The 27,807-nt window shown below is 42.1% G+C and overlaps 1 protein-coding gene across 1 annotated transcript in view; it reads right to left on the bottom strand.

Moving 5' to 3' along the window:
• Positions 1–27,807, bottom strand: part of LOC139750955 (uncharacterized) — a 247,202-nt gene that overhangs the window by 63,648 nt on the left and 155,747 nt on the right. Inside the window, exons 17-18 of the mRNA XM_071665896.1 lie at positions 24,000–24,124; positions 13,621–13,751 (exon numbers count right to left, since the gene is read on the bottom strand). Coding sequence (XP_071521997.1) covers positions 13,621–13,751; positions 24,000–24,124 — 256 coding nt within the window. The remainder of the gene's footprint in view (positions 1–13,620; positions 13,752–23,999; positions 24,125–27,807) is intronic.

Here is a 27,807-nt window from a genome sequence, read left to right as displayed (position 1 = left end):
CTTTTACTACCTCTTCTCTGTTTACCAAATCATTTTCCCTAACCCTCGCACTTTATACACCACCTCGACCAAAACACCCTATATCTGCCACTCTATCATCAAACACATTCAACAAACCTTCAAAATACTCACTCCATCTCCTTCTCACATCACCACTACTTGTTATCACCTCCCCATTTGCGCCCTTCACTGAAGTTCCCATTTGCTCCCTTGTCTTATGCACTTTATTTACCTCCTTCCAGAACATCTTTTTATTCTCCCTAAAATTTAATGATACTCTCTCACCCCAACTCTCATTTGCCCTTTTTTTCACCTCTTGCACCTTTCTCTTGACCTCCTGTCTCTTTCTTTTATACGTCTCCCACTCAATTTCATTTTTTCCCTGCAAAAATCGTCCAAATGCCTCTCTCTTCTCTTTCACTAATACTCTTACTTCTTCATCCCACCACTCACTACCCTTTCTAATCAACCCACCTCCCACTCTTCTCAAGCCACAAGCATCTTTTGCGCAATCCATCACTGATTCCCTAAATACATCCCGTTCCTCCCCCACTCCCCTTACTTCCATTGTTCTCACCTTTTTCCATTCTGTATGTGATAGAATGTAAGAAAGTAAATTCTCGATTAATATGGGTAAAACTGAAAGTTGATGGAGAGAGATGGGTGGTTATTGGTGGGAGCAGCTGAATGAGTGTGTTAGTGGTTTTGATGCACGAGACCGGGTTATAGTGTTGGGTGATTTGAATGCAAAGGTGAGTAATGTGGCAGTTGAGGGAATAATTGGTATACATGGGGTGTTCAGTGTTGTAAATGGAAATGGTGAAGAGCTTGTAGATTTATGTGCGGAAAAAGGACTGATGATTGGGAATACCTGGTTTAAAAAGCGAGATATACATAAGTATACTTATGTAAGTAGGAGAGATGGCCAGAGAGCGTTATTGGATTACGTGTTAATTGACAGGCGCGTGAAAGAGAGACTTTTGGATGTTACTGTGCTGAGAGGTGCAACTGGAGGGATGTCTGATCATTACCTTCTGGAGGCTTAGGTGAAGATTTGTATGGATTTCCAGAAAAGAAGAGTGAATGTTGGGGTTAAGAGGGTGGTGAGAGTAAGTGAGCTTGGGAAGGAGACTTGTGTGAGGAAGTACCAGGAGAGACTGAGTACATATATATATATATATATATATATATATATATATATATATATATATATATATATATATATATATATATATATATATATATTTTTTTTTTTTTTCATACTATTCGCTATTTCCCACGATAGCGAGGTAGCGTTAAGAACAGAGGACTGGGCCTTTGAGGGAATATCCTCACCTGGCCCTCTTCTCTGTTCCTTCTTTTGGAAAATTAAAAAAAAAAAAAAAAAAAAAACGAGGGGAGGATTTCCAGCCCCCCGCTCCCTTCCCTTTTAGTCGCCTTCTACGACACGCAGGGAATACGTGGGAAGTATTCTTTCTCCCCTATCCCCAGGGAATATATATTTATATATATATATATATATATATATATATATATATATATTTTTTCTTTTTTTTTCATACTATTCGCCATTTCCCGCGATAGCGAGGTAGCGTTAAGAACAGAGGACTAGGCCTTTGAGGGAATATCCTCACCTGGCCCCCTTCTCTGTTCCTTCTTGCTTTCTCCCACGTTTGCGAGGTAGCGCAAGGAAACAGACGAAAGAAATGGCCCAACCCACCCCCATACACATGTATATACATACGTCCATACACGCAAATATACATACCTACACAGCTTTCCCTGGTTTACCCCAGACGCTTTACATGCCTTGATTCAATCCACTGACAGCACGTCAACCCCGGTATACCACATCGCTCCAATTCACTCTATTCCTTACCCTCCTTTCATCCTCCTGCATGTTCAGGCCTCGATCACACAAAATCTTTTTCACTCCATCTTTCCACCTCCAATTTGGTCTCCCACTTCTCCTCGTTCCCTCCACCTCCGACACATATATCCTCTTGGTCAATCTTTCCTCACTCATTCTCTCCATGTGCCCAAACCATTTCAAAACATCCTCTTCTGCTCTCTCAACCACACTCTTTTTATTTCCACACATCTCTCTTACCCTTACATTACTTACTCGATCAAACCACCTCACACCACACATTGTCCTCAACCATCTCATTTCCAGCACATCCATCCTCCTGCGCACAACTCTATCCATAGCCCACGCCTCGCAACCATACAACATTGTTGGAACCACTATTCCTTCAAACATACCCATTTTTGCTTTCCGAGATAGTGTTCTCGACTTCCACACATTCTTCAAGGCTCCCAGGATTTTCGCCCCCTCCCTCACCCTATGATCCATTTCCGCTTCAATGGTTCCATCCGCTGCCAGATCCACTCCCAGATATGTAAAACACTTTACTTCCTCCAGTTTTTCTCTGTTCAAACTTACCGCCCAATTGACTTGACCCTCAACCCTACTGTACCTAATTACCTTGCTCTTATTCACGTTTACTCTTAACTTTCTTCTTTCACACACTTTACCAAACTCAGTCACCAGCTTCTGCAGTTTCTCACAAGAATCAGCCACCAGCGCTGTATCATCAGCGAACAACAACCGACTCACTTCCCAAGCTCTCTCATCCCCAACAGACTTCATACTTGCCCCTCTTTCCAAAACTCTTGCATTCACCTCCCTAACAACCCCATCCATAAACAAATTAAACAACCATGGAGACATCACACACCACTGCCGCAAACCTACATTCACTGAGAACCAATCACTTTCCTCTCTTCCTACACGTACACATGCCTTACATCCTCGATAAAAACTTTTCACTGCTTCTAACAACTTGCCTCCCACACCATATATTCTTAATACCTTCCACAGAGCATCTCTATCAACTCTATCATATGCCTTCTCCAGATCCATAAATGCTACATACAAATCCATTTGCTTTTCTAAGTATTTCTCACATACATTCTTCAAAGCAAACACCTGATCCACACATCCTCTACCACTTCTGAAACCACACTGCTCTTCCCCAATCTGATGCTCTGTACATGCCTTCACCCTCTCAATCAATACCCTCCCATATAATTTTCCAGGAATACTCAACAAACTTATACCTCTGTAATTTGAGCACTCACTCTTATCCCCTTTGCCTTTGTACAAAAGCACTATGCACGCATTCTGCCAATCTTGAGGCACCTCACCATGAGTCATACATACATTAAATAACCTTACCAACCAGTCAATAATACAGTCACCCCCTTTTTTAATAAATTCCACTGCAATACCATCCAAACCTGCTGCCTTGCCGGCTTTCATCTTCCGCAAAGCTTTTACTACCTCTTCTCTGTTTAACAAATCATTTTCCCTAACCCTCTCACTTTGCACACCACCTCGACCAAAACACCCTATATCTGCCACTCTATCATCAAACACATTCAACAAACCTTCAAAATACTCACTCCATCTCCTTCTCACATCACCACTACTTGTTATCACCTCCCCACTTGCGCCCTTCACTGAAGTTCCCATTTGCTACCTTGTCTTACGCACCCTATTTACCTCCTTCCAGAACATCTTTTTATTCTCCCTAAAATTTAATGATACTCTCTCACCTCAACTCTCATTTGCCCTCTTTTTCACCTCTTGCACCTTTCTCTTGACCTCCTGTCTCTTTCTTTTATACATCTCCCACTCAATTGCATATTTTCCCTGCAAAAATCGTCCAAATGCCTCTCTCTTCTCTTTCACTAATAATCTTACTTCTTCATCCCACCACTCACTACCCTTTCTAATCAACCCACCTCCCACTCTTCTCATGCCACATGCATCTTTTGCGCAATCCATCACTGCTTCCCTAAATACATCCCATTCCTCCCCCACTCCCCTTACTTCCATTGTTCTCACCTTTTTCCATTCTGTACTCAGTCTCTCCTGGTACTTCCTCACACAAGTCTCCTTCCCAAGCTCACTTACTCTCACCACCCTCTTCACCCCAACATTCACTCTTCTTTTCTGAAAACCCATACAAATCTTCACCTTAGCTTCCACAAGATAATGATCAGACATCCCTCCAGTTGCACCTCTCAGCACATTAACATCCAAAAGTCTCCCTTTTGCGCGCCTGTCAATTAACACGTAATCCAATAACGCTCTCTGGCCATCTCTCCTACTTACATACGTATACTTATGTATATCTCACTTTTTAAACCAGGTATTCCCAATCACCAGTCCTTTTTCAGCACATAAATCTACAAGCTCTTCACCATTTCCATTTACAACACTGAACACCCCATGTATACCAATTATTCCCTCAACTGCCACATTACTCACCTTTGCATTCAAATCACCCATCACTATAACCCGGTCTCGTGCATCAAAACCACTAACACACTCATTCAGCTGCTCCCAAAACACTTGCCTCTCATGATCTTTCTTCTCATGCCCAGGTGCATATGCACCAATAATCACCCATCTCTCTCCATCAACTTTCAGTTTTACCCATATTAATCGAGAATTTACTTTCTTACATTCTATCACATACTCCCACAACTCCTGTTTCAGGAGTACTGCTACTCCTTCCCTTGCTCTTGTCCTCTCACTAACCCCTGACTTTACTCCCAAGACATTCCCAAACCACTCTTCCCCTTTACCCTTGAGCTTCATTTCACTCAGAGCCAAAACATCCAGGTTCCTTTCTCAAACATACTACCTATCTCTCCTTTTTTCACATCTTGGTTACATCCACACACATTTAGACACCCCAGTCTGAGCCTTCGAGGAGGATGAGCACTCTCCGCGTGACTCCTTCTTCTGTTTCCCATTTTAGAAATTTAAAAATACAAGGAGGGGAGGATTTCTGGCCCCCCACTCCCGTCCCCTCTAGTCGCCTTCTACAACACGCGAGGAATGCGTGGGAAGTATTCTTTCACCCCTATCCCCAGGGATATATACATATATATATATATATATATATATATATATATATATATATATATCTTTTTCTTTTAAACTATTTGCCATTTCCCGCGTTAGCGAGGTAGTGTTAAGAACAGAGGACTGGGCCTTTTTTGGAATATATATATATATATATATATATATATATATATATATATATATATATATATATATATATATATATATATACATATATATACATATATATATATATATATCCCTGGGGATAGGGGAGAAAGAATACTTCCCATGCATTCCTCACGTGTCATAGAAGGTGACTAAAGGGGACACAAGCAGGGAACTAGAAACCCTCCCCTACATGTATTTTAACTCTCTAAGAGGGGAAACAGAAAAGGGGACTCACACAGGGAGTGCTCATCCTCCTCGAAGGCTCAGATTGGGGTGTCTGAATGTGTGTGGATGTAATCAAGATGACAAAAAATGAGAGATAGGAAGTATGTTTGAGGAAAGGAACCTGGATATTCTGGCTCTGAGTGAAACGAAGCTCAAGGGTAAAGGGGAAGAGTGATTTGGGAATGTCTTGGTAGTAAAGTCAGAGGTTGGTGAGAGGACAAGAGCAAGGGAAGGAATAGCACTACTCCTGAAACAGGAGTGGTGGGTGTATGAGAGTGTAAGAAAGTAAACTCTAGATTGATATTGGTAAAACTGAAAGTGCATGGAGAGAGATGGGTGATTATTGGTGCATATGCACCTGGGCACGAGAGGAAAGATCATGAGAGGCAAGTGTTTTGGGAGCAGCTGAGTGAGTGTGTTGGTAGTTTTGATGCAAGTGACCGGTTTATAGTGATGGGTGATTAGAATGCAAAGGTGAGTAATGTGGCAGTTGAGGGAATAATTGGTGTACATGGGGTGTTCAATGTTGTAAATGGAAATGGTGAAGAGCTTGTAGATTTCTGCGCTGAAAAAGGACTGTTGACTGCGAATACCTGGTTTAAAAAGAGAGATATACATAAGTATACGTATGTGAGTAGGAGAAATGACCAGAGAGCATTATTAGATTACATGTTAACTGATAGGCACACGAAAGAGAGACTTTTGGATGTTAATGTGCTGAGAGGTGCAACTGGAGGGATGTCTGATCATTATCTTGTGGAGGCGAAGGTGAAGATTTGTAGAGGTTTTCAGAAAAAAGAGAAAGTTGGAGTGAAGAGAGTGGTGGGAGTAAATGAGCTTGGGAAGGAGACTTGTGTGAGAAAGTACCAGGAGAGACTGAGTACAGAATGGAAGAAGGTGAGAACAAAGTACGTAAGGGTTGTGGGGGAGGAATGGGATGTACTTAGGGAAGCAGTGATGTCTTGTGCAAAACATGCTTGTGGCATGAGAAGAGTGGGATGTGGGCAGATTAGAAAGGGTAGTGAGTGGTGGGATGAAGAAGTAAGATTATTAGTGAGAGAGAAAAGAGAGGCATTTTGGACAATTTTTGCAGGGACATAATGCAAATGACTGGGGATGTATAAAAGAAACAGGCAGGAGGTCAAGAGAAAGGTGCAAGAGGTGAAAAAGTGGGCAAATAAGAGGTGGGGTGAGAGAGTATCATTAAAATCTAGGGAGAATAAAGAGATATTTTGGAAGGAGGTAAATAAAGTGCATAAGACAAGGGAACAAATGGGAACATCAGTGAAGGGGGATAATGGGGAGGTGATAACAAGTAGTGGTGATGTGAGAAGGAGATGGAGTGAGTATTTTGAAAGTATGCTGAATGAGTTTGATGACAGACTGGCAGATATAGGGTGTTTTGGTCGAGGTGGTGTGCAAAGTGAGAGGGTTAGGGAGAATAATTTGGTAAACAGAGAAGAGGTAGTAAAAGCTTTGCGGAAGATGAAAGCTGGCAAGGCAGCGGGTTTGGATGGTATTGCAGTGGAATTTATTAGAAAAGGGGACGATTGTGTTGTTGACTGGTTGGTAAGATTATCTAATGTATGTATGACTCATGGCGAGGTGCCTGAGGATTGGCGGAATGCTTGCATAGTGCCATTGGAGAAAGGCAAAGGGGATAAAGGTGAGTGCTCAAATTACAGAGGTTTAAGTTTGTAGAGCATTTCTGGGAAATCATATGGGAGAGTATTGATTGAGAGGGTGAAGGCATGTACAGAGCATCAGATTGGGGAAGAGCAGCGTGGTTTCAGAAGTGGTAGAGGATGTGTGGATCAGGTGTTTGCTTTGAATGTATGTAAGAAATACTTAGAAAAGCAAATGGATTTGTATGTAGCATTTATGGATCTGGAGAAGGCATATGATAGAGTTGACAGAGATGCTCTGTGTAAGGTATCAAGAATATATGGTAGGGGAGGCAAGTTGTCAGAAGCAGTGAAAAGTTTTTATCGAGGATGTAAGGCATGTGTATAAGTAGGAAGAGAGGATATATTGGTTCTCAGTGATTGTCGGTTTGCGGCAGGGGTGCACGATGTCTCCATGGATGTTTTATTTGTTTATGGATGGGGTTGTCAGGGAGGTGGATGTAAGAGTTTTGGAGAGAGGTTCAAATATGCAGTCTATTGTGGATGAGGAGCTTGGGAAGTGAGTCAGTTGTTGTTCGCTGATGATACAGCACTGGTGGCCAATTCGGGTGAGAAATTGCAGATGCTGGTGACTGAGTTTGGTAAAGTGTGTGAAAGAAGCAAGCTGAGAGTAAATGTGAATAAGAGCAAGGTTATGAGGTACGGTAGTGTTGAGGGACAAGTCAATTGGGAGGTAAGTTTGAATGGAGAAAGACTGGAGAAAGTGAAGTGTTTTTGATATCTGGGAGTGGATTTGGCAGCAGATGGAACCATGGAAGCGGAAGTGAGTCATAGGGTGTGGGAGGGGGCAAAAGTTCTGGGAGCCTTGTAAAATGTGTGGAAGGTAAGAACATTATTTCAGAAAGCAAAAATAAGTATGTTTAAAGGAATAGTGGTTCCGACAATGTTATATGGTTGCGAGGCGTTGGCTATAAATGGAGCTGTGCAGAGGAGGGTGGATGTGCTGGAAATTGAGGACAATATGTGGTGTGAGGTGGTTTGATCGAGTAAGTAATGAAAGGTAAGAGAGATGTGTGGTAATAAATAGAGTGTGGTTGAGAGAAGAGAGTGTTTTGAAATGGTTTGGCCACATAGTGAGAATGAGTGAGGAAAGATTGACAAAGAGGATATATGTGTCAAAGGCGGAGGGAACGAGGAGAAGTGGGTGACCAAATTGGAGGTAGAAAATGGAGTGAAAAATATTTTGAGTGATCGGGGCTTGAACATGCAGGAGGGTGAAAGGCATGCAAGGAATAGAGTGAATTGGAACGATGTGGTATACTGGGGTCAACGTGCTGTCAATGGATTGAACCAGGGCATAAGAAGCGTCTGGGGTAAACCATGGAAAGTTCTGTGGGGCCTGGATGTGGAAAGGGAGCTGTGATTTCAGTGCATTATCCATGACAGCTAAAGACTAAGTGTGAACGAATGTGGCCTTTGTTGTCTTTTCCTAGTGCTACCTTGGGCACATGCGGGGGTAGGGGGTTGTCATTTCATACGTGGAGGGGTGGCGATGGGAATGAATAAGGGCAGACAGTATGAATTATGTACATGTGTATATATGGATATGTCTGTGTGTGTATAATGTATACGTTGAGATGTATAGGTATGTATATGTGTGTGTGTGGACATGTATGTATATACATGTGTATGTGGGTGTGTTTGGCCATTCTTTTGTCTGTTTCTTTGCACTACCTCGCTAACGCGGGAGACAGCGACAAAGTATAATATATAAATAAATAATATATATATATATATATATATATATTATTTATATTTATTTATTTATTATACTTTGTCGCTGTCTCCCGCGTTTGCGAGGTAGCGCAAGGAAACAGACGAAAGAAATGGCCCAACCCCCCCCCCATACACATGTATATACATACGTCCACACACGCAAATATACATACCTACACAGCTTTCCATGGTTTACCCCAGACGCTTCACATGCCTAGATTCAATCCACTGACAGCACGTCAACCCCGGTATACCACATCGCTCCAATTCACTCTATTCCTTGCCCTCCTTTCACCCTCCTGCATGTTCAGGCCCCGATCACACAAAATCTTTTTCACTCCATCTTTCCACCTCCAATTTGGTCTCCCTCTTCTCCTTGTTCCCTCCACCTCCGACACATATATCCTCTTGGTCAATCTTTCCTCACTCATTCTCTCCATGTGCCCAAACCACTTCAAAACACCCTTCTGCTCTCTCAACCACGCTCTTTTTATTTCCACACATCTCTCTTACCCTTACGTTACTCACTCGATCAAACCACCTCACACCACACATTGTCCTCAAACATCTCATTTCCAGCACATCCATCCTCCTGCGCACAACTCTATCCATAGCCCACGCCTCGCAACCATACAACATTGTTGGAACCACTATTCCTTCAAACATACCCATTTTTGCTTTCCGAGATAATGTTCTCGACTTCCACACATTTTTCAAGGCTCCCAGAATTTTCGCCCCCTCCCCCACCCTATGATCCACTTCCGCTTCCATGGTTCCATCCGCTGACAGATCCACTCCCAGATATCTAAAACACTTCACTTCCTCCAGTTTTTCTCCATTCAAACTCACCTCCCAATTGACTTGACCCTCAACCCTACTGTACCTAATAACCTTGCTCTTATTCACATTTACTCTTAACTTTCTTCTTCCACACACTTTACCAAACTCAGTCACCAGCTTCTGCAGTTTCTCACATGAATCCGCCACCAGCGCTGTATCATCAGCGAACAACAACTGACTCACTTCCCAAGCTCTCTCATCCCCAACAGACTTCATACTTGCCCCTCTTTCCAAGACTCTTGCATTTACCTCCCTAACAACCCCATCCATAAACAAATTAAACAACCATGGAGACATCACACACCCCTACCGCAAACCTACATTCACTGAGAACCAATCACTTTCCTCTCTTCCTACACGTACACATGCCTTACATCCTCGATAAAAACTTTTCACTGCTTCTAACAACTTGCCTCCCACACCATATATTCTTAATACCTTCCACAGAGCATCTCTATCAACTCTATCATATGCCTTCTCCAGATCCATAAATGCTACATACAAATCCATTTGCTTTTCTAAGTATTTCTCACATACATTCTTCAAAGCAAACACCTGATCCACACATCCTCTACCACTTCTGAAACCACACTGCTCTTCCCCAATCTGATGCTCTGTACATGCCTTCACCCTCTCAATCAATACCCTCCCATATAATTTACCAGGAATACTCAACAAACTTATACCTCTGTAATTTGAGCACTCACTCTTATCCCCTTTGCCTTTGTACAATGGCACTATGCACGCATTCCGCCAATCCTCAGGCATATATATATATATATATATATATATATATATATATATATATATATATATATATATATATATATATATATTTTTTTTTTTTTTTTTTATACTTTGTCGCTGTCTCCCGCGTTTGCGAGGTAGCGCAAGGAAACAGACGAAAGAAATGGCCCAACCCCCCCCCCATACACATGTACATACACACGTCCACACACGCAAATATACATACCTACACAGCTTTCCATGGTTTACCCCAGACGCTTCACATGCCTTGCTTCAATCCACTGACAGCACGTCAACCCCTGTATACCACATGACTCCAATTCACTCTATTTCTTGCCCTCCTTTCACCCTCCTGCATGTTCAGGCCCCGATCACACAAAATCTTTTTCACTCCATCTTTCCACCTCCAATTTGGTCTCCCTCTTCTCCTCGTTCCCTCCACCTCCGACACATATATCCTCTTGGTCAATCTCTCCTCACTCATTCTCTCCATGTGCCCAAACCATTTCAAAACACCCTCTTCTGCTCTCTCAACCACGCTCTTTTTATTTCCACACATCTCTCTTACCCTTACGTTACTTACTCGATCAAACCACCTCACACCACACATTGTCCTCAAACATCTCATTTCCAGCACATCCATCCTCCTGCGCACATCTCTATCCATAGCCCACGCCTCGCAACCATACAGCATTGTTGGAACCACTATTCCCTCAAACATACCCATTTTTGCTTTCCGAGATAATGTTCTCGACTTCCACACATTTTTCAAGGCTCCCAAAATTTTCGCCCCCTCCCCCACCCTATGATCCACTTCCGCTTCCATGGTTCCATCCGCTGACAGATCCACTCCCAGATATCTAAAACACTTCACTTCCTCCAGTTTTTCTCCATTCAAACTCACCTCCCAATTGACTTGACCCTCACCCCTACTGTACCTAATAACCTTGCTCTTATTCACATTTACTCTCAACTTTCTTCTTCCACACACTTTACCAAACTCAGTCACCAGCTTCTGCAGTTTCTCACATGAATCAGCCACCAGCGCTGTATCATCAGCGAACAACAACTGACTCACTTCCCAAGCTCTCTCATCCCCAACAGACTTCATACTTGCCCCTCTTTCCAGGACTCTTGCATTTACCTCCTTTACAACCCCATCCATAAACAAATTAAACAACCATGGAGACATCACACACCCCTGCCGCAAACCTACATTCACTGAGAACCAATCACTTTCCTCTCTTCCTACACGTACACATGCCTTACATCCTCGATAAAATCTTTTCACTGCTTCTAACAACTTGCCTATATATATATATATATATATATATTATTCCTGCAGGGAATACGTGGGAAGTATTCTTAATTCCCTATCCCCGTATAAATGCCCATGCATGCACACATACATACATATACATATCAACATATACATACACATAGACAGACATATACATATATGCACATGTACATATTCATACTTGCTTGCTTTCATCCATTCCTGTCGCTACCCCATCCAACATGAAATAGCATCGCTACCCCCTCTTCAGCGAGGTAGCGCTACGATACAGACAAAAAAGGCCACATTCTCTCACAGTCAGTCTCTAGCTGTCATGTGTAATGCACCAAAACCATAGTTCCCTATCCAGATGCATGCCCCACAGACCTTTCCATGGTTTACACCAGATGCTTCACATGTCCTGATTCAGTCCATTTAGAGCACGTCTACCCCAGAATACCACATCATTCCAATTCACTCTATTCCTTGCACGCCTCTCACCCTCTTGTACGTTTAGGCCCTGATCGCTCAGTCTTTTTCACTCTATCCTTCCACCTCCAATTTGGTCTCCCGCTTCGACTTGTTTCCTCCACTTCTGACACATATATCCTCTTTGTCAATCTTTCCTCACTCATATTCTCTATATGTCCAAACCATTTCAATACACCCTCTTCTGCTCTCTCAACCACGCTTTTTATTTCCATGCATCTCTCTTACGCTTTCATTTCTTAATCAAACCACCTCACTCCACATATTGTCCTTAAACATTTCATTTCCAACACATCCACCCATCCTGTGTACAACCCTATCTATAGCCAACACCTCTCAACTATATAACATTGATGGAACTACTATTCCTTCAAACATACCCTTTTTTGTTCTCTGGGATAACATTCTCTCCATCTATACATTCTTCATCTCTCCCAGAACTTTTGCCCTCTCCCCCACCCTGTAACTCACTTCCACTTCCATGGTTCCATCCACTACTAAGTCCACTCCTATATATCTAAAACACATCTCTTCTCTAAATTTCTCTCCATTCAAATATACAACCAAATTAACTTGTCCGTCAACCCTACTGAACCTAATAACCTTGTACTTATTCTCATTCACTCTCAACTTTCTCCTCTCACACTTTTCCAAACTCAGTCACCTAACTCTGCAGTTTCTCACATAAATCTTCCACTAGAGCTGTATCATCGGCAAACAACAACTGATTCACCTCCCAGGCTCTCTCATCCACAACAGACTGTATACTTGCCCCTTTCTCCAAAACCCTTGCATTTACCTCCATATCCATCCTATCCATAAATAAGTTAATCAACCATGGGAACATCACACACCCCTGCCACAAACTGAAATTCACTGGGAACCGACCACTCTCCTCTCTTCCTACTCATACACATGCCTTACATCCTTGGTAAAAACTTTTCACTGCCTTCTCCAGATCCGTAAATCCTACATACAAACCCATCTGTTTTTCTACGTATTTCTCATATGCATTTTTCAAAGCAAACACCTGATCCACACATCCTCTACTACTTCTGAAACCACACTGCACTTCTCCAGTCTAATGCTTTGTTCATGCCTTCACCCTCTCAATCAATACCCTTCCATATAATTTCCTAGGAATACTCAACAAACTTATGCCTCTGCAGTTTGAACACTCACCTTTATCCCCTTTGCCTTTGTACAATGGCACTATGCATGCATTCTGCCAATCCTCAGGTGCCTCATCATAATCCATACATACACTGAACATCCTCACCAACCAGTCAACAGCACAGTCACCCCCTTTTTTTAATAAATTCCACTGCAATACCAACCATATATAATGTTGTATTGCTGTTTTACTATAGGGTACATTTATTCTTATTCAGGTATCAGTCTTAGATGTTTCTAAACTTCCTCTGGATCCAGCTTTGGAAGACACTGACACATAAGACACTGTATAGACAAAAGACTAGAAACTAGTACTCTGGATGCATAACTTTCTCAGGATTATTCAGAAAGCTCTACGTAAACCAGGGTGTTACCAAAGCCACAGGGATGCGCCAGCCAGTAGTCCTGCGATACCCTGTGTGGCATGACTTCTTGCCACGAAGGTCCCCAATCTTCTCAATGGTTGCTCTTCGTACTACTATCACTGCCTTGTATCGGAAGTCCTCTGGAATCAGGAAATATGAATACAGTATTTGTGATCCTGCTAAAAGGGAAGACTATTATACAATTGTTGATAATTTTCTTTTAACAGAAAGTCACATTAATTTCTCAGGGCATACATAAAACATCTTATCATTATTTCCATGGCTTTATAATCCCTGTTACAAGACATTTTCTGCCATGAATACTAAAACTCAATGCATGACAGTCAAGACCAAATTTATACTGTTTTTCGTGATTTTCATGGAATTACTGGCACTGTTAGGAATTTATGAGATAAGATTTGGTTTTGCTGGTCCAGAATTGTTTCTTGAACTGTGTGACATAGTGAATGATAATCGGAGAAAATATTGCATTCCTATTTCTTAATTTGGGTTTTTGGTAGTATCTACGTAATATTACGTCTTTCATAACTATAAGCACAAGAGGGTGTGTAGAAATGGTTTGGACATATGGAGAGAATAAGTGAGGAAAGGTTGACAAAGAGGCGATATGTGTCAGAGGTGGAGGGAACAAGGAGAAGTGGGAGACCAAACTGAAAGTGGAGGAATGGAGTGAAAAAGATTTTGAGTTATTGTGGCCAGAAAATACAAGAAGATGAGAGGCATGAAAGGAATAGAGTGAACTGGAACAATATGGTATACTGGGGTCGAGGTGATGTCAATGGATTGTACCAAGGCATGTGAAACATCTGGGGTAAACCATGGAAAGGTCTGTGAGGACTGGATGTGGACAGGAAGCTGTGGTTTCAGTGCATTACGTATGACAGCTAGAGACTGAGTGTGAAAAAATGTGGCCTTTTTTTGTCTGTTTTCCTGGCGCTACCTTGCTAAAGCTAGGGGTAGCAAAGCTATTTCCTGTGGGGCATGGCAGCACAAGAAACAGATAAAGGCAAGCAAGTATGAATATGTATAAGTCAGTTTATGTGTATATGTTGATCTACATACATATATTTATGAATATGTGCATGTATGGGCAAGATAGCGCAAGGAAACAGATGAAAGAATGGCCCAACCCACCCACATACACAAGTATATACATACACGTCCACACACGCAAATATGCCTACTTATACATCTCAACATATACATATATATACACATACAGACATATACATATATGCACATGTACATAATTCATACTGTCTACCTTTATTCATCCCCCCCCCCCACACACACACATGAAGTAACAAACCCCCTTGCCCCCGCATGTGCACGAGGTAGTGCTAGGAAAAGACAACAAAGGCCACATTTTTGCACACTCAGTCTCTAGCTGTCATGTATAATGCACTGAAACCACAGCTCCCTTTCCGGGAGACCGGGGCCTGAACATACAGGACGGTGAAAGGCGTCCAAGGAATAGAGTAAATCGGAACGATGTGGTATACCGGGGTCGATGTGGTGTCAATGGATTGAATCAGGGCATGTAAAGCGTCTGGGGTAAACCATGGAAAGTTTTGTGGGGCCTGGATGTGGAAAGGGAGCTGTGGTTTCTGTGCATTACACATGACACCTAGAGACTGAGTGTGAACAAATGTGGCCTTTGTTGTTTTTTCCTAGTGTCACTTCACGCGCATGCGGGAGGGGGGTTTCATTTCATGTGTGGCGGGGTGGCGGCAGGAATGAATGAAGGCAGCATGTATGAATATGTACTTGTGCACACATGTATATCCCCGCGCGTGTGCACGAGGTAGCGCTAGGAAAAGACAACAAAAACCACTTTCATTCAAACTCAGCCTCTAGCTTTCATGTGTAATGCATCTAAACCACGGCTCCCTTTCCACAACCAGGACCCACAAAACTTTCCATGGTTTACCCCAGAAGCTTCACATGCCCTGGTTCAATCCATTGACAGCACGTCGACACCCGTATACCACATCGTTCCAATTCACTCTATTCCTTGCACGCCTTTCACCTTCCTGTATGTTCAATCCCCGATCGCTCAAAATCTTTTTCACTCCATCCTTCCACCTCCAATTTGGTCTCCCACTTCTCCTCGTTCCCTCTACCTCTGACACATATATCCTCTTTGTCAATCTTTCCTCACTCATGCTCTCCATGTGACAAAACCATTTCAATACACACTCTTCTGCTCTCTCCACTACACCCTTTCTACTACCACACATCTCTCTTACCCTTTCATTATTTACTCGATCAAAGCACCTCACACCACATATTGTCCACAAACATCTCATTTCCAACACATCCACCCTCCTCCGCACAACCCTATTTACATACAGCCCACGCCTCGCAACCATATAACATTGTTGGAACCACTGTTCCTTCAAACATACCCACTTTTGCTCTCCGAGATAACGGTCTCACTTTCCACACATTCTGAAACACTCCCAGAACCTTCACCTCCTCCCGCACCCTGTGATTCACTTCCGCTTCCATGTTTCCATCCGCTGCTAAATCCACTCCCAGGTATATAAAACACTTCACCTCCTCCAGTTTTTCCCTATTCAAACTTACCTCCCAATTAACTTGTCCCTCAACCCTACTAAACCTAATAATCTTGCCATTACGGGAGGTAGAAGGATGGAGTGAAAATGATTTTAAGTGATAGGGGCCTGAACATACAGTAGGGTGAAAGGCATGCAAGGAATAGAGTGAATTGGAGCAATGTGGTATACCGGGGTTGACGTGCTGTGAATGTGAAGCGTCTGGGGTTGTGGGGCCTGGATGTGGAAAGGGAGCTGTGGTTTTGGTGCATTACACATGACATCTAGAGTCTGAGTGTGGACGAATGTGGACTTTGTCCCTTCCTAGCGCTACCTCGGGCACACGCGGGGGAAGGGGGTGTGTCATTTCATGTGTGGCGGGGTGGCGGCGAGAATGGATGAAGGCAGCATGTATGAATATGTGCATATGTATATATGTATATGTCAGTGTATGTATATGTATGTATACATTGAAATGTATAGGTATGTATATGTACGTGTGTGAGTGTTTATGTATATATATGTGTGTATGTGGGTGGGTTGGGCCATTCTTTCGTCTGTTTCCTTGCATTACCTCGCTAACGTGGGAGACAGCGACAAAGTATAATAATAATAAAAATGGGATGGAATGGGATGTATTTAGGGAAGCAGTGATGGCTTATGCAAAAGATGCTTGTGGCATGAGAAGCATGGGAGGTGGGCATATTAGAAAGGGTAGTGAGTGGTGGGATGAAGAAGTAAGATTATTAGTGAAAGAGAAGAGAGAGGCATTTGGATGATTTTTGCAGGGAAATAATGCAAATGAGTGGGAGATGTATAAAAGAAAGAGGCAGGAGGTCAAGAGAAAGGTGCAAGAGGTGAAAAAGATGGCAAATGAGAGTTGGGGTGAGAGAGTATCATCAAGTTTTAGGGAGAATAAAAAGATGTTTTGGAAGGAGGTAAATAAAGTGCGTAAAACAAGGGATCAAATAGGAACTTCAGTGAAGGGGGCAAGTGGGGAGGTGATAACAAGTAGTGGTGATGTGAGAAGGAGATGGAGAGAGTATTTTGAAGGTTTGTTGAATGTGTTTGATGATAGAGTGGCAGATATAGGGTGTTTTGGTCGAGGTGGTGTGCAAAGTGAGAGGGTTAGGGAAAATGATTTGGTAAACAGAGAAGAGGTAGTAAAAGCTTTGCGGAAGATGAAAGCCAGCAAGGCAGTGGGTTTGGATGGTATTGCAGTGGAATTTGTTAAAAAAGGGGGTGACTGTATTATTGACTGGTTGGTAAGGTTACTTAATGTATGTATGACTCATGGTGAGGTGCCTGAGGATTGGCGGAATGCGTGCATAGTGCCATTGTACAAAGGCAAACGGGATAAAAGTGAGTTCTCAAATTACAGAGGTATAAGTTTGTTGAGTATTCCTGGGAAATTATATGGGAGGGTATTGATTGAGAGGGTGAAAGCATGTACAGAGCATCAGATTGGGGAAGAGCAGTGTGGTTTCAGAAGTGGTAGAGGATGTGTGGATCAGGTGTTTGCTTTGAAGAATGTATGTAAGAAATACTTAGAAAAGCAAATGGATTTGTATGTAGCATTTATGGATCTAGAGAAGGCATATGATAGAGTTGATAGAGATGCTCTGTGGAAGGTATTAAGAATATATGGTGTGGGAGGCAAGTTGTTAGAAGCAGTGAAAAGTTTTTATCGAGGATGTAAGGCATGTGTACGTGTAGGAAGAGAGGAAAGTGATTGGTTCTCAGTAAATGTAGGTTTGCGGCAGGTGTGTGTGATGTCTCCATGGTTGTTTAATTTGTTTATGGATGGGGTTGTTAGGGAGGTGAATGCAAGAGTTTTGGAAAGAGGGGCAAGTATGCAGTCTGTTGTGGATGAGAGAGCTTGGGAAGCGAGTCAGTTGTTGTTCGCTGATGATACAGTGCTGGTAGCTGATTCGTGAGAGAAATTGCAGAAGCTGGTGACTGAGTTTGGTAAAGTGTGTGAAAGAAGAAAGCTGAGAGTAAATGTGAATAAGAGCAAGGTTATTAGGTAAAGTAGGGTTGAGGGACAAGTCAATTGGGAGGTAAGTTTGAATGGAGAAAAACTGGAGGAAGTGAAGTGCTTTAGATATCTGGGAGTGGATTTGGCAGCGGATGCAACCATGGAAGCGGAGGTGAATCATAGGGTGGGGGTCTACCACATCGTTCCAATACACTCTATTCCTCGCATGCCTTTCATCCTCCTGCATATTCGGGCCACGATCATTCAAAATATTTTTCACTCCAATTTTGCTCCCACTTCTCCTTGCTCCATCCACCTCTGACACATATATCCTTTTTGTCAATCTTTCCTCACTCATTCTCTCCATGTGCCCAAACCATTTCAAAACACCCTCTTCTGCTCTCTCAACCACACTCTTTTTATCACCACACATCTCTCTTAACCTTTCATTACTTACTCAATCAAACCACCTCACACCACATATCACCCTCAAACATCTCATTTCCAGCACATCCACCCTCCTCCACACAACTCTATCCATAGCCACGCCTCGCAACCATATAGCATTGTTGGAACCACTATTCCTTCACACATACCCATTTTTGCTTTCCGATATAATGTTCTCGAACTCCACACATTTTTCAACGCTCCCAGAACTTTCGGCCCCCTCCCCCATCCTGTGACCCACTTCTGCTTCCATGGCTCCATCCGATGCCAAATCCACTCCCAGATATCTAAAACACTTCACTTCCTCCAGTTTTTCTCCATTCAAACTTACCTCCCAATTGATTTGTCCCTCAACCCTACTTTACCTAATAACCTTGCTCTTATTCACATTTACTCTCAGCCTTCTTCTTTCACACACTTTACCAAACTCAGTCACCAGCTTCTGCAGTCTCTCACCCGAATGACCCACCAGTGCTGTATCATCAGCAAACAACAACTGACTCACTTTCCAAGCTCTCTCATCCATAACAGACTGCATATTTGCCCCTCTCTCCAAAACTCTTGCATTCACCTCCCTAACCACCCCATCAATAAACAAATTAAACAACCATGGAGACATCAAGCACCCCTGCCGCAAACTGACATTCACTGAGAACTAATCACTTTCTTCTCTTCCTACTTGTACACATGCCTTACATCCTCGATAATAACTTTTCACTGCTTCTAACAACTTGCCTCCCACACCATATATTCTTATTACCTTCCACAGAGCATCCCTATCAACTCTATCATATGCCTTCTCCAGATCCATAAATGCTATCATTATCTATTATACATAATTGCTGTTCCTGCATCAGCGAGGTAGTGCCAGGATACAGACGAAGAATAGCCTGCCTATCCACTCACATACTTATATATGTATATATATATATATATATATATATATATATATATATATATATATATATATATATATATATATATATATATATATTTTATATATATATATATATATATATACATATATTTTTGTTTTCCAAAAGAAGGAACAGAGAAGGGGCCAGGTGAGGATATTCCCTCAAAGGCCCAGTCCTTAGTTCTTAACGCTACCTCGCTATCGCTTGAAATGGCGAATAGTATGAAAGAAAGAAAAGAATATATACATATATATATATATATATATATATATATATATATATATATATATGGAAGTAAGGGGAGTGGGGGAGGAATGGGATGTATTTAGGGAATCAGTGATGGATCGCGCAAAAGATGCTTGTGGCATGAGAAGAGTGGGAGCTGGGTTGATTAGAAAGGGTAGTGAGTGGTGGGATGAAGAAGTAAGATTATTAGTGAAAGAGAAGAGAGAGGCATTTGGACGATTTTTGCAGGGAAAAAATGCAATTGAGTGGGAGATGTATAAAAGAAAGAGACAGGAGGTCAAGAGAAAGGTGCATGAGGTGAAAAAGAGGGCAAATGACAGTTGGGGTGAGAGAGTATCATTAAATTTTAGGGAGAATAAAAAGATGTTCTGGGAGGAGGCAAATGAAGTGATTAAGACAAGGGAGCAAATGGGAACTTCAGTGAAGGGCACAAATGGGGAGGTGATGACAAGTAGTGGTGATGTGAGAAGATGATGGAGTGAGTATTTTGAACGTTTGTTGAATGTGTTTGATGATAGAGTGGCAGATATAGGGTGTTTTGGTCAAGGTGGTGTGCAAAGTGAGAGGGTTAGGGAAAATGATTTGGTAAACAGAGAAGAGGTAGTAAAAGCTTTGCGGAAGATGAAAGCCGGCAAGGCAGCAGGTTTGGATGGTATTGCAGTGGAATTTATTAAAAAGGGGGTTGACTGTATTATTGACTGGTTGGTAAGGTTATTTAATGTATGTATGACTCATGGTGAGGTGCCTGAGGATTGGCGGAATGCGTGCATAGTACCACTGTACAAAGGCAAAGGGGATAAGAGTGAGTGCTCAAATTACAGAGATATAAGTTTGTTGAGTATTCCTGGGAAATTATATGGGAGGGTATTGATTGAGAGGGTGAAGGCATGTACAGAGCATCAGATTGGGGAAGAGCAGTGTGGTTTCAGAAGTGGTAGAGTATGTGTGGATCAGGTGTTTGCTTTGAAGAATGTATGTGAAAAATACTTAGAAAAGCAAATGGATTTGTATGTAGCATTTATGGATCTGGAGAAGGCATATGATATAGTTGATAGAGATGCTCTGTGGAAGGTATTAAGAATATATGGTGTGGGAGGCAAGTTGTTAGAAGCAGTGCAAAGTTTTTATCGAGGATGTAAGGCATGTGTGCGTGTAGGAAGAGAGGAAAGTGATTGGTTCTCAGTGAATGTAGGTTTGCGGCAGGGGTGCTTGATGGGTATGTTTGAAGGAATAGTGGTTCCAACAATGTTGTATGGTTGCGAGGCGTGGGCTATGGATAGAGTTGTGCGCAGGAGGATGGCTGTGCTGGAAATGAGATGTTTGAGGACAATGTGTGGTGTGAGGTGGTTTGATCGAGTAAGTAACGTAAGGGTAAGAGAGATGTGTGGAAATAAAAAGAGCGTGGTTGAGAGAGCAGAAGAGGGTGTTTTGAAATGGTTTGGGCACTTGGAGAGAATGAGTGAGGAAAGATTGACCAAGAGGATAAATGTGTCGGAGGTGGGGGGAATGAGGAGAAGTGGGAGACCAAATTGGAGATGGAAAGATGGAGTGAAAAAGATTTTGTGTGATCGGGGCCTGAACATGCAGGAGGGTGAAAGGAGGGCAAGGAATAGAGTGAATTGGATCGATGTGGTATACCGGGGTTGACGTGCTGTCCGTGGATTGAATCAGGGCATGTGAAGCGTCTGGGGTAAACCATGGAAAGCTGTGTAGGTATGTATATTTGCGTATACATGTGTATGGGGGTGGGTTGGGCCATTTCTTTCGTCTGTTTCCTTGCGCTACCTTGCAAACGCGGGAGACAGCGACAAAGCAAAAAAAAATATATATATATACATAAACGCCCAAATACCCGCATATACATACATATACATACACATACGCAGACATTACATACATACACATGTACATATTCATACCTGCTTGCCTTCATCAATTCCTATCACCACCCAGCCCCACAGGAAAGCTGCATCGCCATCCCCTGCTTCAGCGAGGTATCGCTAGGAAAACATACTAAAAAGCCACAATCATTCACACTCAGTCTTTAGCTGTCATGTTTACTGCAACAAAACCAAAGCTCCCTATCCACAGTTTTAAATACAGTATTGTATATTCACAGCACAATATCCTAACCCATCTACAGATATGTCTACCATCCTAAAATAATCACCCTTATTTCCTCTTCATCATAATCAAGATCACTTTGCTACCATGATCAAAGCTACATTCAACATACATCAATTCAATATCATTAGTACTCAAGAGGCAATTGTTATTTCACTGGGTTAAACTTGCACAGTTGCTTGACTGATCTAGAGTTATGTGCATACACACTTACAGGAAAGACAGGGCTGTTCCTTTCCTTTTTATGTTTTATGGGCACTTGACACAGCTGGATATTTTCCTTCTACTATCTATAGCTGCTTGTGATTTACGGTATCTCTGCATACCAATCAAGTGCACCATCGAATTCAAATGATGGTGGGAAGAGGCAATCCGCATATGTATGATGCCGCTGCCTTCTTTAGCCCATCTAAAAATACTTGCAGCTGTAATTTAGTTGATAAAACTCTGCCCATCTTGCCTAATCTATATGTGAGCAGTCTTATGGCATCCCATTCACCTCCTGTCCAAATTTGTTAATGCATGCATTGCTACATTAAAAATGTATAAAGTATACAAAGATAAAAATCCACAAAACTGCTATTTTTTTTAATAACAGTCCCCAGACTTGATACAAAGTTACAACCACATTGACCTGAGAAGCTTCGAAGGAAGGTGATCCAGTACCTCTGATGGTGTCAGATGATAATGTAATCTTTAGCCAATCAGAGGTTAAAATTTCTTGTATACTGAAGGAGCCATATAATCTCCAGCCAGTGACTGGGAAATAAGATAGTAATGTAACGAGTTTCTTAAGGCAGCTAAGTCATACTGTTCCATACTAGTCTAAAGACCTATCTAAACATTTATCAATGTAACTCTTGATGGAGCAGACAAGATTACAAATGCCAATTGTAAAATTAAAGAATATCCCAGGGACTTCCCATGCACCAAATGGAAATGCTCCATTCATTCTCAAACCAATTCGAAAACTCTGCTCTAGAATCTTGTTCCTCTTGCTATGAGTCTCTCAAACAAGAGCCTAATCTATAACTCAAATACTTATTCATTTTTGTTCATCTCCTTTCTCTCTCTTGCATCACCCCCATTTTATTTGAAATTCCTTCCATTACCAACCTCTCATAGTTACTACTGTTCTTTTACAAGGATGTACTTAGTCTGATGAAAGATACACTTCCTCATGTATACTTCTAGTTGGCAGAATATATTTACTTCTGATAAAATCCCCTCCATTTTCTTTTTGATGTTTTCCCCTTTCTTGTCTTCTATAACTAGGTTTAATGTTTGCATCTCCTGGTTAATACTGTAATCTTGCTCAAAGCTCTTACTTCTTCATGCAAGTTATTTTCTTCCAATGGTTATTCTTACCACACTTCAAAAATCATGCTAGCAATGTTTATCATTCTTTAAAGCTCCTCCAGATGACAAGGAAAATTAGTTGTAAGTTCTAACCAGAGAGAGTTGCATTTTTGGTCTCTCCTAATCCCTCTGTTATAAATGCTCACTATCAGCCTTCCTGTAAGATGTTTCAAGAGACCTTCAATCAGCTAGGGTCCACACTAGATAGGATCTAATTAGCTTTTCCAAATGCTACATCAACAGGTCCTTCGAAGCTGTAATTCCCAATAGCCCTTCCAACTGACAGATCCCCATTACTCTTTCCACCAAATAAAGGTTCTATTGGCTTCTCTTATTACCCACTTGGGAGACTGAGTTCCACTTAGCCCTTTATAGGGATTAGGTTCAATTAGGGGCCTTTAAATTGCATTTAACAGACTTTATCATTTCCAGCAGCTCCAGCGGATAATCATTTCAAATCTCTTCTAAAGTATACAAAGTTCTTTCAATCTTTGCAAAGATGGGAACCCACGTAGTCCATTCCTTTGAGGATATAAAATCCCTTTTAACTGAGATCCCTTCTATGTTTGTTAAGGTTATTTAGGGTCATTAGTGCCCCTCCTTTGCCCCCTCCCCCACTTATGGAACAAATACTGGTAAATGAATGGTTTCAAAACAACTGCTGTCAATTTCATGATACCTAAGAACAATAAAATAGAGCCAATGCCACTCTCTTTCCCTCTCCACTTCAAAACTCACCCTGAGAGAAGACAGGGTCACGGGCTGTTGCAATCACTCTTAGGTCTTGGTCTATTCCAAGGTAACTTCCAGATAGTGGGGTCAAGTCCACCTGGCCACGCATTACACGTCGCACACAATCCAACCTGAACAGACATGAAGAAAAAAGCTGGTGAAAAGGCTTGGTAACATATACTGCCTAATTCCATGCGCTACTTCACTAACGCGGGAGACAGCGACAAAGTACAATAAATAATGTAAATAAATATCCCTGGGGATAGGGGAGAAAGAATAGTACTTCCCATGCATTCCTCACGTGTCGTAGAAGGCGACTAAAGGGGACAGGAGAGGGGGGGGGGTTTAGAAACACTCACCTCCTTGTATTTTAACTTTCTAAAAGGGGAAACAGAAGGAGTCACGCGGGGAGTGCTCATCCTCCTCGAAGGCTCAGATTGGGTGTCTAAATGTGTGCAGATGTAACCAAGATGAGAAAAAAGGAGAGATAGGTAGTATGTTTGAGAAAAGGAACCTGGATGTTTTGGCTCTGAGTGAAACGAAGCTCAAGGGTAAAGGGGAAGAGTGATTTGGGAATGTCTTGGGAGTAAAGTCAGGGGTTAGTGAGAGGACGAGAGCAAGGGAAGGAATAGCACTACTCCTGAAACAGGAGTGGTGGGAGTATGTGATAGAGTGTAAGAAAGTAAACTTTAGATTGATATGGGTAAAACTGAAAGTGGATGGAGAGAGATGGGTGATTATTGGTGCATATGCACCTGGGAATGAGAAGAAAGATCATGAGAGGCAAGTGTTTTGGGAGCAGCTGAGTGAGTGTGTTAGTAGTTTTGATGCACGAGACCGGGTTATAGTGATGGGTGATTTGAATGCAAAGGTGAGTAATGGGGCAGTTGAGGGAATAATTGGTGCACATGTGGTGTTCTGTGTTGTAAATGGAAATGGTGAATAGCTTGTAGATTTACGTGCTGAAAAAGGACTGGTGATTGGGAATACTTCGTTTAAAAAGAGAGATATACATAAGTATACGTATATAAGTAGAACAGATGGCCAGAGAGCATTATTGGATTACGTGTTGATTGACAGGCGTGCAAAAGAGACTTTTGGATGTTAATGTGCTGTGAGGTGCAACTGGAGGAATGTCTGATCATTATCTTGTGGAGGCGAAAGCAAATATTTGTAGAGGTTTTCATAAAAGAAGAGAGAATGTTGGGGTGAAGAGAGTGGTGAGAGTAAAAGAGCTTGGGAAGAAGATTTGTGTGAGGAAGTACCAGGAAAGACTAAGTACAGAATGGAAAAAGGGGAGGAAAAAGGACGTAAGGGGAGAGGGGGAGGAATGGGATGTATTTAGGGAAGCAGTGATGGCTTGTGCAAAAGATGCTTGTGGCATGAGAAGTGTAGGAGTTGGGCAGATTAGAAAGGGTAGTGAGTGGTGGGATGAAGAAGTAAGATTATTGGTGAAAGAGAAAAGAGAGGCATTTGGACAATTTTTGCAGGGAAATAATGCAAATGACTGGAAGATGTATTAATGAAAAAAGCAGGAGGTTAAGAGAAAGGTGCAAGAGGTGAAAAAGAGAGCAAATGAGAGCTGGGGTGAGAGTATCATGAAATTTTAGGGAGAATAAAAAGATGTTTTGGAAGGAGGTAAATAAAATGCGTGAGACAAGGGAACAAATGGGAACATCAGTGAAAGGGGCTAATGGGGAGGTGATAACAAGTAGTGGTGATGTGAGAAGGAGATGTAGTGAGTATTTTGAAGGTTTATTGAATGTGTTTGATGATAGAGTGGCAGATATAGGGTGTTTTGGTCGAGGTGGTGTGCAAAGTGGGAGGGTTAGGGAGAATGATTTGGTAAACTGAGAAGTAGTAAACGCTCTACGGAAGATGAAAGCCGGCAAGGCAGCAGATTTGGATTGTATTGCAGTGGAATTTATCAAAAAAGGGGGTGACTGTATTGTTGACTGGTTGGTAAGATTATTCAATGTAAGTATGACTCATGGTGAGGTGCCTGAGGATTAGTGGAATGCTTGCATAGTGCCACTGTACAAAGGCAAAGGGGATAAAGGTGATTCTTCAGGTTACAGAGGTATAAGTTTGTTGAGTATTCCTGGGAGGGTATTGATTGAAAGGGTGAAGGCATGTACAGAGCATCAGATTGGGGAAGAGCAGAGTGGTTTCAGAAGTGGTAGAGGATGAGTGGATCAGGTGTTTGCTTTGAAGAATGTATGTGAGAAATACTTAGAAAAACAGATGGATTTATATGTAGCATTGTGGATCTTAAGAAGGCATATGATAGAGTTGATACAGATGCTTTGTGGAAGGCATTAAGAGTATATAGTGTAGGAAGTATGTTGCTAGAAGCAGTAAAAAGCTTTTATTAAGGATGTAAGGCATGTGTTCGAGTAAGAAGAGAGGAAAGTGATTGGTGCCCAGTGAATGTCACTTTGTGGCAGGGGTGCGCGATGTCTCCATGGTTGTTTAATTTGTTTATGGATGGGGTTGTTAGGGAGATGAATACAAGAGTTTTGGAGAGAGGGGCAAGTATGCAGTCTGTTGTGGATGAGAGAGTTTGGGAAGTGAGTCAGTTGTTGTTCGCTGATGATACAGCACTGGTGGCTGATTCGGGCGAGAAACTGCAGAAGTTGGTGACTGAGTTTGGTAAAGTAAAAGCTGAGAGTAAATGTGAATAAGAGCAAGGTTATTAGGTTCAGTAGGGTTGAGGGACAAGCCAAATGGGAGGTAAGTTTGAATGGAGAAAAACTGGAGGAAGTGAAGTGTTTTAGATATCTGGAGTGGATTTGGCATCGGATGGAACCATGGAAGCGGAAGTGAATCATAGGGTGGGGGAGGGGGGCGAAAGTTCTGGGAGTATTGAAGAATGTGTGGAAGTCGGGAACGTTATCTTGGAAAGCAAAAATGGGTATGTTTGAAGGAATAGTGGTTCCAACAATGATATATGGTTGCAAGGCATGGGCTATAGACAGAGTTGTGCGGAAGAGGGTGGATGTGCTGGAAATGAGATGTTTGAGGACAATATGTGGTGTGAGGTGGTTTGATCAAGTAAGTTATGAAAGGGTAAGAGAGATGTGTGGTAATAAAGAGAGTGTGGTTGAGAGAGCAGAAGAGGGTGTTTTGAAATGGTTTCGTCACATGGAGAGAATGAGTGAGGAAAGATTGACCAAGAGGATATACATGTCAAAGGTGGAGGGAACGAGGAGAAGCAGGAGACCAAATTGGAGGCGGAAAGATGGAGTGAAAAATATTTTGAGTGATCGGGGCCTGAACATGCAGGAGGGTGAAAGGCGTGCAAGGAATAGAGTGAATTGGAACGATGTGGTATACCAGGGTCGACATATACTTATGCATATCTCTCTTTTTAAACCAGGTATTCCCAATCACCAGTCCTTTTTCAGCACATAAATCTACAAGCTATTCACCATTTCCATTTACAACACTAAACACCCTATGTACACCAATTATATCCTCAACTGCCACATTACTCACCTTTGCATTCAAATCACCCATCACTATAACCTGGTCTCGTGCATCAAAACTATTAACACACTCACTCAGCTGCTCCCAAAACACTTGCCTCTAATGATCTTTCTTCTCATGCCCAGGCGCATATGCACCAATAATCACCCATCTCTCTCCATCCTTTTTCAGTTTTACCCACATCATTCTAGAATTTACTTTCTTACATTCTATCACATACTCCCACCACTCCTGTTTCAGGAGTCATGCTACTCCTTCCCTTGCTCTCGTCCTCTCACTAACCCCTGACTTTACTCCCAAGACATTCCCAAACCACTCTTTCTCT

The sequence above is a fragment of the Panulirus ornatus genome, chromosome 10 (assembly GCF_036320965.1).
Source record: "Panulirus ornatus isolate Po-2019 chromosome 10, ASM3632096v1, whole genome shotgun sequence".
Classification (NCBI taxonomy): domain Eukaryota; kingdom Metazoa; phylum Arthropoda; class Malacostraca; order Decapoda; family Palinuridae; genus Panulirus; species Panulirus ornatus.
The sequence above is the reverse complement of the archived record's forward strand: the minus strand, read 5'-3'. Positions and strand labels throughout refer to the sequence as shown.